The following is a 12,331-nucleotide window of genomic DNA, read 5'->3' as shown; positions in this document are numbered from 1 at the left end:
AAAGCAAATGCCAAATGTCTTCTCTGATATAAGGGGGGTGACTCAAAATAGGGTTGGGAGGGAGACAAAGGAAAGAAGATTACCTCTAGATAGGGGTGGGAGGAGAAGGGGAATAGTATGGATGGTGAAAGGAGACCCTCATCATTATACAAAATACATGTATGAAGATGTGAATTTGGTGTCAACATACCTTATATAAAATCAGAGATATGATAAATTATTATATAATGGCGTATTAAGAATTATAATGCAAAAATAAATAAGTAAAGAAAGAAAGAAAGAAAGAAAGAAAGAAAGAAAGAAAAACTACTGAGATGTTTAGTGGAAATCATCATGATGTCAGGCAAACAGTTATTTTATTTATTAAATAGTCCCTTTTCAAATTAGCATTTTTGTGTACTTTATCCCAAATTTGAAATAATTGGATTTAATGTTAATCATTGGACATTAACTGTCATATAACATTTGTTATCACACACATTCTTTTTTCTGTCATTTTTAAAACAATCTTTGTTATAAAACATTATCTTTCGAATTGGATTTTATATAATTTTATATAATAAAGAGAACTATGAATTACAGTAAAAAAAAAGGTAAAGTTGATGAATATAGGGAGGCAAAAATGTGTAATGGTATTATTTGGAAATCAAAGGAGGACAGGAGCAAGGAAAATTCAAGGGGTACATTTAAAAACTGTTTTAGGATCAAGTTACTCATTTGCAAGTCTATAAAAATTCAAATTAAAAGATTCTTTAGATAAGAACTTGAAGACCCATGTTTATCTTAGATATTTATGTAAATGTAATAAAAACTGATATTTCTTCATTAAAAATCCATAGAAGTTTTTGTCAAGGGACTGTTAAGGTAAAATAGATTTCAGAAGGGTCATCTTTTCCAGATAAACTTTTTTCTTTTTGGTACATTGTGGAGGATAAATTTATAGAAGAAAAAAAATAAAATTGCAATATATTCATATGAAGTAATATTTGATCTTACACGCATTAAAACTGCAACCTACTATTTTGAATAAATTAGCAACATTTTTAAAATGAGCATGTTTAATGATGGTAAGGATGTGACTAATGTACTTTGATATGCTTCTTGATAGGAATGCCATTTGGTCCATCCCTTGTGTAAAGTATCTTGGGAGAATTTATCTTGGACCTTAGAAAGGATTCATCTCTTCCACCAGACACTTTTATTTTTAGATATTTGTTTACATTAAAGATATAGTCAATAATATTGAAGAAGCTTTGGATATAAACATTTGTTACTATCATTTTTAATACATTTGGAAATAACTTAAAGGTACAACTTGAAAATATTTATATAACCACTGACTTAATTCAGTGACTTTAATATCTCGAGAGAAGTCAAAAGAAGCCCAATTCAATCACGTAATAATTGGTAACTGTAGACATAGAGTTTGGACAACTGTAATATTCTGGAGGCATTAAGATTTTGAAAGAACGAAATATATTGAAAAGAACTAATAGTTAATACTCCAGAGTCATCAAAAATACCTATGAAGTGTTTTTTTTTTTTTTTGATACCTAGGGGCAATTTACCACTGAGCTACTTCCCCAGTTTTTTTTATTTTAAGACAAGGTCTTGCTAAATTGCTTAGAGCCTTGTTAAGTTGCTGAGGCTGGCCTCAAACTTGCAGTCTTCGTGCCTCAGCCTCCCAGGTCGTTGGGATTACAGGCATGTGTGCACCATGCCTAGTTCCTATGAAGAATTTTCAAAAAATTTGAGGTTATTTTGTAAAGTAAGAAGATTAATTTTGACATGGCTAATATGACCTCAGTTATGTTAAATTTATTTGTCTTATACATGCAAAGGAACGGAGGTAGAAGAAAATTTACCAAACTGTTGACTATGATTGTCTCTGTATGGTAGAATCATGGACTATGTTTCAACTTTCGCTTAAGCTATTGTGTATTTTAAAAATTTCCACAATGACCATGTGTTTTTACTTTTTAAAAAAGCAAAAGCAAATTTTTAAAAAATAAAACACAGGGGCTGGGTTTGTGGCTCAGCTGTAGAGCACTCACCTAGCATGTGCAAGGCCCTGGGTTTGATCCTTAGAATCATGTAAAAATAAATAAATAAAATAAAGGCATTGTGTCCAACTATAACTAAATATAAAATAAAATAAAAAAAACCACAGGGAAACATAACTGAAGTTGAAGGCATGTTTGCTTTAATTTAGTTTTGTCTTAACAAATAACTAGTAGGTTTGAAGTTAATATTAATTGTCTTTACATTCTTTATAAAGAATCCTGGGGCAAAAATAGTATGTGAAAAAAATGTTATTTTTACTAGTATCTCTGAACTGTATTTGTGTTAATTAAATAATCTAGAGCTAACTAAAAAAAAATTTTCCCCCACAGAAACAGCATTTAAATTTAAAGCCCTAAAGAAGGTTGCACAGTTAGCAGTTATAAATAGTCTGGAAAAGGTAAGAAAACTTTTTGGTATTAAAATTCTGTTTTGAGTTACAAATGTTGCTGCCTTTAGTATTTTGAATAAAAAAATCATAGTTTCACATTAATTTTTAGAAAGAGTGCGTTATAATATTTTTATGAAGAAATTAGAAGTTTGTGGCATTTACTTTATGAAGAAAAGTTCACTGCTTCATATAAACATGTTTTGTTTTTTTGTAGGCCTTTTGGAACTGGGTAGAAAATTATCCAGATGAGTTTACAAAACTTTACCAGATTCCACAGACTGATATGGCTGGTAAGGTTAACATCAATTTTGTTCTCTTTTAAATTCTTTCTTAGGAGGTGAAAACCTGTTGCTTTTCAAGTTACTTTTTAAAAAATGAGCTTTTATATCTTCTACTATCAACTGATATCAAATAGGAAATACCGTTTTTCTCTAATATTTCTAAATTACCTCTAATCTTTTTCCTTTGAGCAAATAAAAAAATTTGAAATGAAGCTTTAATCTTTAGAGTTAATTGAATAATTGATGGCTACTGTTGATGGCTGTTAAAGAGAAGCACCTTTTTTTGTGTGTCGTAAAGCCTTATTTTGTTTTTACAGATGTGTATATAAAGTAATTATACTGTTTTTACCTGTGAGGTAGGAATTCATTGGATACAGCTGCATGGCAGAGAATATAGACTCCTGGGAAATTTTGGTAATTCTCTTTGGGAAGGTGTCCAATTTTGTAGGTTGAGTACATTGCAGTTTGCATGTGGCCCTGTACATTGAGACAAAACACAAGATCAGTCATTGTGAAATGTCAATTTTTTTTCTAGGATGGATCAAGATAGTTCTTCTAACACATGGGAAATTTAACAGTTCTTATCTGCTTATGTGAATGAATTTGTATAGTGGCTTAAATTAACTTCCAAGTTTATCTCTTTAAATGTGGCCTTTGGGTTTTTGGATAGTGCTAACTTTTAATGCCAGCAATTTTTTTTTCTCACATAATAATGTCATTTAATATTTTTCATGTAGAGTGCGCAGAAAAACTCTTTGACTTGGTGGATGGTTTTGCTGAAAGCACCAAACGTAAAGCAGCAGTTTGGCCACTACAGATCATTCTCCTTATTTTATGTCCAGAAATAATCCAGGATATATCCAAGGATGTGGTTGACGAAAACAACATGAATAAGGTGCGGAGGGCATTTCCATTATGTCCATATGTGAAACAGTTTATTTTACTCAAGGAGTGTATCATTTTTATTTTATCATTATTTATATTTTGGTGGTATTGGGGATCTAACCTAGGGCCTCAGGCATGCCAGTCAAGTGATCTACCGATAAGTTATATCCCCCAACCCTAGGTTTATCATTCTTTATAATCATTTTAGGTCTCTGTTTGTGACCTTAGTGGAAATATTCAATATTCTCATACATAATTTTATTTGGAAGAGAAATAAATAATGTCATTCAATGATCAAAGACTAAAAACAATCCGTTTTTTTTTTTTTTTTTTTTTAACCAGAGAAGACTAAAGAATAGTTCTGTTACTTTTAAACATAGTTTCTCTAATATTCCCTTCAGGGTTTGCCCTACTGGACTTCTCCCCTCCCTCCCTCCCTCTCTCCCTCCCTCTCTCTCAATATTTTTTGAGTTGTTGATAGACCTTTATTTTATTTATTTGTTTGTTTGTTTATTTATTTATTTATATGTGGTGCTGAGAATTGAAACCAGTGCCTCAGACATGCCAGGCAAGTGCTCTACCATTGAGCCACAGTCCCAACCCTGTTTTTTTTTTTTTTTTTAAAACCAGGGATTGAACCCAGGGTGCCATCACTCACTGTGCCACATCCCCAGCCCTTTTTACATTTTTTAAAAATTTGAGACAGGGCCTTGCTAAATTGCTGAGGCTGGCTTTGAACTTGCAATTCTCCTGCCTTAGTCTCTTGAGCTACTGTGATTACAGGCATGCAGCACCATGCCTGATAGACTTCGTCATTTTTATAGTATGTTGTTTGCATGTTTTTAGGAGTTTGTTCACTTGGTGCTTTTGAAGTGGTCAGGAAACTCAGAACAGTTTTCATAGAGTTTTATTAGGAAGGCAGACTACACATACACTTTGTATTGAAATTAGCATTATAACAGCTGGTAATTTGAAAAGAATCTTTTATATATATATATATATATATATATTTTTTTTTTTTAAGATTTGAGTTAACATTTTATTTGAAGTTCAAAATGCACTAGTTTTGTAATAGACACTTTTTCCTTTATTGCCACTTTGGGAGAAATATTCTTAGCTGACTAAATATGAATGTGCTCTTACATAATTTGGCTATGGATGAAGATGTTCAGAATCAGCTGAATGATTCACTACTTTGCAGAAACATTTATTAATTGAGGGGTAAATAAATGAAGTAGGAAATCCTTGAGAGCCTATGAATTTGTGATATTTCTCTTATGTCAATGTCCCAACTTTTGAGGATACCATTTTTCATATTAGATTGTTGGGAGCCCTTCAAAGTAGTGGTTTTATTTTTGTTTATTTCTATTTATTGGTAAAGTAGAAATAGTAGTACTCTTAAATGAATTTAAATTTTAGTAATCACAGTTCCAGTTATATCTTTCTATCAGTCATTTGTATACCTTCCGTTAATTGCTCATTTTCCCATTTAATTTTTGTCTTTTATTGATTTATAGGGTGTGTATACATGTACTTGGGTTCTCTTTATAAACTAATTCATAGACTAAAACTGCAATTTCTTTGTTCAGATCATTTGTATTTAAAATTTTGAATAGTTCTTACTACTTCTCTATTTCCTAATAGTTGGCAGCAGTTTATTTTTTCACCACACTGAATAAGAAGACCTATTTTTATTACCCCTGCCTAGGCACAGAGGCTGCTGGGCTCCCAACAAACTTTAATTTGGTCCCCTACCCATAGCAGAAATAAGAGAAAATGATATAAAAATGAAAAATGAATTAATGACAGTGGCTAAAACTGCCTTTTCCATTCTATAGAAACATTACAATTTTCTGGTGGGGAGAGTGGGGTACTGGAGATTTAATCCAGTGTTTGGTCTACCACAGAGCTACATCCCCAGGCTTTCTTTTTTCTTTTTTTTTCCAGACAGGGTCTCACTTAGTTGCCTAGGCTAGATTTCAACTTGTGATTCTCCTGCCTCAACCTTCCAAGTCACTTGATTATAGGCGTGTGTGTACTACCACATGCAGCAAAACAGAATGGAAACAAAAAGCCAGAAAATACACTTACATGTATTTAGGCAGGTTGTGCTTGCTGGCGAGATATCTTAGTATTCTCGTTCTAAGAGTTTTGTTGGCATCAGGGTTTTGGGGGCATTTTCAGCTTACATTCTCATCATGAAATAATGGCTTATAAGAAGCTGGAATGTGAATAGTTTAACAAACAGGTTAGCAGAAAATGGAGAAAAGAAAAACAATTTGGGACTTCTAATTATAAATTGGGTTCATTTACGTATTCCTGAATCCTTATCAGAATTCCCTATTTTTCAGTCTTCTAAATTTTTGACACATGAATAAAATGATAACAGTATCTTGATCTCAAGTGTTCTCACTCTCTTTCCTGCTCCTCATAGGGTAAATTATGTGAAATGATGGGTATGTTAATTACCTTGTGATAATCACTTTATTATGTATATCTAAATATGTTATACTCATTAAATATATTAAATAATGTATTAAATATATTAAATACTCATTAAATATTTTATTTGCCAATTATATCTCAGGTAAAACTGGAAAAAAAAAGTCATTCCAAATGAAAGTAAACAATAGATTATTAACAATGAAATGATATAAATGTGTAAGAATAGAATAATAGCAATGTAATAATGTTAGGAACAGCTGTGCCTATATGTGTGTATATATATTTTAGCATTTATTTCTGTGAATGTAATTCCACATATATAAATGTCAAAAGCAAGTTACATTCATGGAGGAAATGAAGGTTATATATATCTGTAACATAAAAATAAAGAATTATAAAGACTAACGTAAAAATAAAGAATTATAAAGACATACCCTTTTTCATTCAAAGATTTATACTCTAGCTTATCATACCTTTTTCATAATACCCTAAATTTGAAAGCAACCCAAATGCTCATTAGCTGGTGAATGGATAAACCATCTGTGATAAATTGAGATGATGGAATATTTTTTCAATAATTAAAAGTAAGTCCTGTGCACTGCCAGGCGTGGTGGTGCAGGCTTATAATCCTAGTGTCTTGGAGGCTGAGATAGGAGGATTGCAAGTTCAAGGCCAGCCTCAACAATTTAGCAAGACCTGTCTTGAAATAAAAAAATAAAAAGGACTGGGGTTGTAGCTCAGTGGTAAAGCACCCCACAACAACAACAATAAAAACCCAGAAAGAAAGAAAAAGAAAATAACTGCTGCCTGGTGCAGTGATACATGTCTATAATCCCAGTTACTTGGAAGGCCAAGGCAGGAGGATTCAAAGTTCAAAGCCAGCCTGGGCAAGTCAGTGAGACCGTGTCTCAAAATAAAAAGAAATAAAAGAGGCTGATGATGCAGCTCAGTGGAAGAGCACCCCTGTACCCACTTGTGGGGGGATGGGAAAGGAGAGTAACTACTGTTCACAGAACATGGATGAATCTCAAAAACATGCTAAACAAAGGAAGCCAGACAAAATGACATACTGTGTGATTTCTTTTGTTTTGGGTTCCCTTTTTTCTTTCTTGCTGTTGTTGTTATTATTATTTATTATTATTGGTACTGGGGAATGAACCCAGGGGTCCTTCTGCTAAGCTACACCCCCAGCCTTTTAAATTTTATTTCTTAATTTTGAGACAGGGTTGCTTATTAGGACCTTGATAAGTTGCTGAGGTTGGCCTTGAACCTGCAGTTCTTGTTTTAGTTAGCTTTTCCACTGCTGTGACTAAAGGATCTGACCAGAACAACTGTAGAGGAAGAAGAGTTTATTTGAGGGCTCATGGTTTCAGAGGTCTTAGTCCATAGAAGGCCAGCACCATTTCTCGGGGCTCAAGTTGAGGCTGAAATCATCACCGGAGGGTGTGGTTGAGTGAAGCAGCTCACATCATGTTATCAGGAAGGGGGGAGAGAGAGAGAGAGAGAGAGAGAGAGAGAGAGAGACAGACAGACAGACACACACACACACACTCCACTCTCCAGATAAAAAAATATGTACCCAAAGCCATGCCCCAATTCTCACCTCCTCCAGCCACACCCTACCATTTCAGTTACCACTCAGTTAATCCCTATCAGAGGATTAAATCACGGATTGTGTTAAGACTCACAACCCAATCATTTCTTCTCAGAATCTTCTTGCATCATCTTACATGTGAGCTTTTGTGGGCCACCTCACATCCAAACCACACAGTCCTCTCTTGCCTTCTGAGTTGCTGGGGTTAATAAGCATGTGCCACTGTGCCAGGCTTTCTCTTTTTCCTTCTCACCCTCCCTCCCCCTCTTCCTCTTCCTCTTCCTCTCCCTCCCCCTCCTTCTCTTCCTCCTTCTCTCCCTCCCCCTCCTTCTCTTCCTCCTTCTCTCCCTCCCCTTCCTTCTCTCTCTCTCTCCCTCTTCCTCTTCCTCCTCTCCCTCTCCTCCTCCTCTCCCTCCCCTCCTCCTCTTCCTCCTTCTCTCTCCCTCTTCCTCTTCCTCTTCCTCTTCCTCTTCCTCTTCCTCCTCCCTGACCCCACACCTTTCCTATGATTTCTTTTAAAAGAATTTCTGTAGAAGACATCTGAGGTCAAAAAATGAATCAGTGGATGCCAAGGGTGGGAGGGGAGGAAATTGACTAGAAAGGAACTCAAGGGGACTTCTTAAGGTTGTGAAAATGTTAAAGATCATGATTGTGGTTCTGATTCCATAACTTCTTTCTCAAAATTCATCGAATTGTATATTTAAAATTGCTGATGCTTATCATGATGTTTTCAAAATCACTTCACCTGGCTCAACATTTTATTTTTCCAAATTTATTTGCCAGTAGACTTGTGGGTTGGTTTTTCACTTTTGGCTATTGTGAATAATGCTATTATGAACATGGGTGTAAAATTGAGACCTTTTACTGAATCATATGGTAATTCTATTTTTAATTTTTTGAAGAATTTCTATTTTAAAGTCACTTTTTTTCTTTCTTTTGTTTTTGGTACCAGGGATTGAACTCAGGGGCACTTGAGCACTAAGCCACACCCCCAGCACTATTTTGTATTTTATTTGTAGACAGGGTCTCTCTGAGTTGCTTAGTGCCTTGCTGAATTGCTGAGGCTATCTCTAAACTTGAGATTCTCCTGCCTCAGCCTCCCGAGCTGTTGGGATTACAGGTGTGTGTCACTGCGCCTGGCTTAAAGTCACATTAAATTTTTTTTTTTTTTTTTTACTTGAAGATGGACACGATACCTTTACTTTATTTATTTATGTGGTGCTGAGGATCCAACCCATGTACTAGGCGAGTGCTCTACCACCAAGCCACAACCCCAGCCCCTTAAAGGCACTTTTAATAGTTTGTTCTTTGTAAGGAAATATATTTTTCAATTTTATCAACCAGGTTTTGTATGTCTTATTTACTTATGTTCCAGCCCGAGGAAAACACATGGCGTATGAAAAAGCACATTGAGAATTTGTATTGGTTGGACCCAGAAATGGCATGCCTTCTCTCATTCATATTCCATAAGCTAGAACTCAGTCACATGATCAAGAGAGGCTAAAAATATAAGTGACTCCTAGAACATAGTAAATTTGGGTATCAAAAAATTAAGGGGATAGAGAGAGGGAGTCAAGGACATTTTTATATTGCTATCTTCCTAGAATTCCTGGTTATTTCTTTATATGGATGAAAAGTTATATACTGTAAGTACATGTTTACTTGGGAAAAAAAAATGGAGGCTGTATGTACTATAACAATTCAGGTGAAGTTTGGATAGTGGGGAGAGTTTTATAGAAGAAGTCTAGACCTTTAGTTGAACTTAAATTGAGAACAGGATTTAGTGGCTGGTAGAACATGTGCTTAATATGAACAAGGCCCTGGGTTCAAACCCCAGCACTAAAAACCAACCAAACAAAAAACACAATTAAAACAAACAAACAAAAGTCAGACATGTGATTTGCTGTTTTCTCTCATATTGTGTTCATGTGTACGTGTGTGTGCGCGCGCGCGTGCGTCAGGGATCAAACCCAGGGCTTCACGCTTGCTAAGCAAATGATCTATCCCTGAGCCATAAGCCTACTCCTGTTTTACCTTCTTGATAGTGTTGTTTAATTAAAAAAAATTTGGTTTTGATTGTCTCATTTATCCAGTTTTTCTTTTGTTGCCTGTGTTTTTTTTAATATCATATCAAGGATGTAATGGCTGCATCTAGTGTTGTAAAAATCTTCCTGTATTTTTGTTTTTGGAGTTTTATAGTTTAAGTTGTGAAGTTTACATCTTTGCATTTTGATTTGACTTATGTTTTGTATATGGTGTAAGTGGAGGACCCAACTTCATATTTTGACCTGCATGCATACATTTTTCCTAGTACCTTTTTTTTTTTTTTTTTTTTTGAAACTGTCCCTTTTCCAATGAGTGAAGGTCTTAGCACACTTGTCAGAATTTTTTGGCCATGTGTGTGAGAGTTTTTTTCCTAAACGTTTTATTCTATTCCATTTTTCCTTATGTCTGTTCTTAGGCTGGGATTACATTATTTTCTATTATTGTAGCTTTGTAATGGGTTTTGAAATCGGTAAGATAGAATAAAGTCCTACAACTTTTTTTTATTCAGGGTTATTTTGGCTATTCAGAGTCACTTGAGATTCCATGTGAATTTTAGGGTGGCTTTTCTATTTCTGCAAAACATGTTTATGAGATTTTGATAGGGATTGTGTGGAATCTGTAGATTGCTTTGGGAATTATTGGTACATTAACAATCCATGTACATGGGATATCTTTGCATTTATTTGTGTTTTTGTTAATTTTTTTCAGCAACGTATTTTAGTTTTCATTATAAGAGTGTCATCTCTTTGGTTAATTCCTAAGTATTTTATTCTTTTTTTATGCTATTGTAAATGGAATTGGTTTTTGATTTCCTTTGCAAATTTTTCTTTGCTAATTTGTAAAATCCAACTGATTTTTGTGTATTCATTTTGTATTCTACAACTCTAGTCAAATTTGTGTATGAGCTGTAAAAACTTAAAAAAAACCCTTTATTTATTTTTTTTTTGGTAGTCCTGGGTCTAAGCCCCAGGCCTTGCATGTGCTAGGAAAGTACTCTGCTGCTGAGTTAAATTCCTAGTTCTTCCTTTTTGTGGGGGTCGGGCAGTACACGGGATTGAACTCAGGGGCACTTGACTAGTGAGCCACATCCCCAGCCTTATTTTGTATTTTATTTAGAGACAGGATCTTGCTGAGTTGCTTAGGATCTCACTTTTGCTGAAACTGGCCTTGAATTCAAGATTCTCCTTCCTCAGCCTCCCAAACCCCTGGGATTACAGGCTTGCACCACTGCACCTGGCTCCTTCATATTTTTTTTTTTTTATTTTGAGACAGGGTCTTACTAAGTTGCCCAGGCTATCCTTGAACTTGTGATTGTCCTGCCTCATCTCCTGGGTAGCTGGGATTACAGGCCTGCAGCACCATAACGAGGTGTATATGAAATCTTTAGGGATTTCTATGTATGTTATTTTGTCATTTGTAAGCAGCGTCAACTTACTCTGATGAATAGAAGTGGCAAAAGTGGGGCATCCTAATCTTTATTTTATTTATTGCTGATCTTTGGGGAAAAGCTTTTAATCTTTTACCATTGAGTATGTTGTTATTGATTTTTTTTTTTTTTAAACCATATGGTCTTTATCATGTTGAAGACATTTCCTTCTATTCATAGCTTGGGTGTTTTTTAAATCATGAAAAGGTGTTGAGTCTTATCAATTGCTGTTTATGTCTTAATTGAGATGATAATGTAGGAATTTCCTTCATTTTATTAATGTGGAATATCACATAGATTGATTTTCATTGTTAAACCATCCTTTTGCTCCAGAAATAAGTCTCACTTGGCATATGATGTTTTAAAAAAGCTACTGAATTTTATTTGCTGCTTTTTTTGACCACTTTTTTCATTGATGTTTTTCAAGGTTGCTCCTCTTTTGTTTTCTTTCAATGTCTACTGTTAGGCATGAGGGTAATGCTGATCTCAGAATGGCTTAGGAAGTGTTCCCTCCACTTTAATTTTTTGAAAGTACTTAAGAAGTGTTGGTGCTAATCCTTTAAGTGTACTGTAGAATTCACCAGTGAAATCATCTGGTCCTGAACTTTTCTTTTTTTAAAAATTTTTTAATATTTATTTTTTATTTTAGTTTTCGGTGGACACAACATCTTTGTGTGGGGTGCTGAGGATTGAACCCCGGGCTGCATGCATGCCAGGCGAGCATGCTACCGCTTGAGCCACATCCCCAGCCCTGGTCCTGAACTTTTCTTAACTGGGGAGGAGACTAACTATTAGTCTCCCTAATAGTTCTAGTCATATTTTTAATTTATGAGCCAGTTTTGTTAGATCGTGTATTTCTAGGAATTTTGTCCATTTTGTTCACATTATCCAATCTGTTGATGTACAATTTGTTGTATTACCCTTTTAAAATTTTTATGAAATCAGTAGTAATGCCATTACATTCATTTCTGGCTTCAGTAATTTTAGCCTGCCCTTATTTTTTTCCTAATCACACTAAAATTTTGTCAATTTTATTTTATTTCAAGGAATCAGCTTTTGGCTTTTTTGTTTTTTCTATGTTCTCTGTTTAAATTATCTTTTTGCTGATCTCTATTATTTCCTTTTTTCTGCTAGCTTTTTACTATTTTTCAATTATCCTTAAGATAATTGATTTGAGAGCAGAGTTTTAAAATGTGTTCACA

General features: G+C 34.4%; 1 protein-coding gene across 2 annotated transcripts in view; it reads left to right on the top strand.

Moving 5' to 3' along the window:
- Nucleotides 1–12,331, top strand: part of Nf1 (neurofibromin 1) — a 248,842-nt gene that overhangs the window by 69,383 nt on the left and 167,128 nt on the right. For both annotated transcript variants that reach the window (XM_076871835.1, XM_076871834.1), the window contains exons 6-8: nt 2,394–2,461; nt 2,667–2,742; nt 3,471–3,628. In XM_076871835.1, coding sequence (XP_076727950.1) covers nt 2,394–2,461; nt 2,667–2,742; nt 3,471–3,628 — 302 coding nt within the window. The remainder of the gene's footprint in view (nt 1–2,393; nt 2,462–2,666; nt 2,743–3,470; nt 3,629–12,331) is intronic.

Source organism: Callospermophilus lateralis, chromosome 11 (assembly GCF_048772815.1).
Source record: "Callospermophilus lateralis isolate mCalLat2 chromosome 11, mCalLat2.hap1, whole genome shotgun sequence".
Classification (NCBI taxonomy): domain Eukaryota; kingdom Metazoa; phylum Chordata; class Mammalia; order Rodentia; family Sciuridae; genus Callospermophilus; species Callospermophilus lateralis.
The sequence above is the reverse complement of the archived record's forward strand: the minus strand, read 5'-3'. Positions and strand labels throughout refer to the sequence as shown.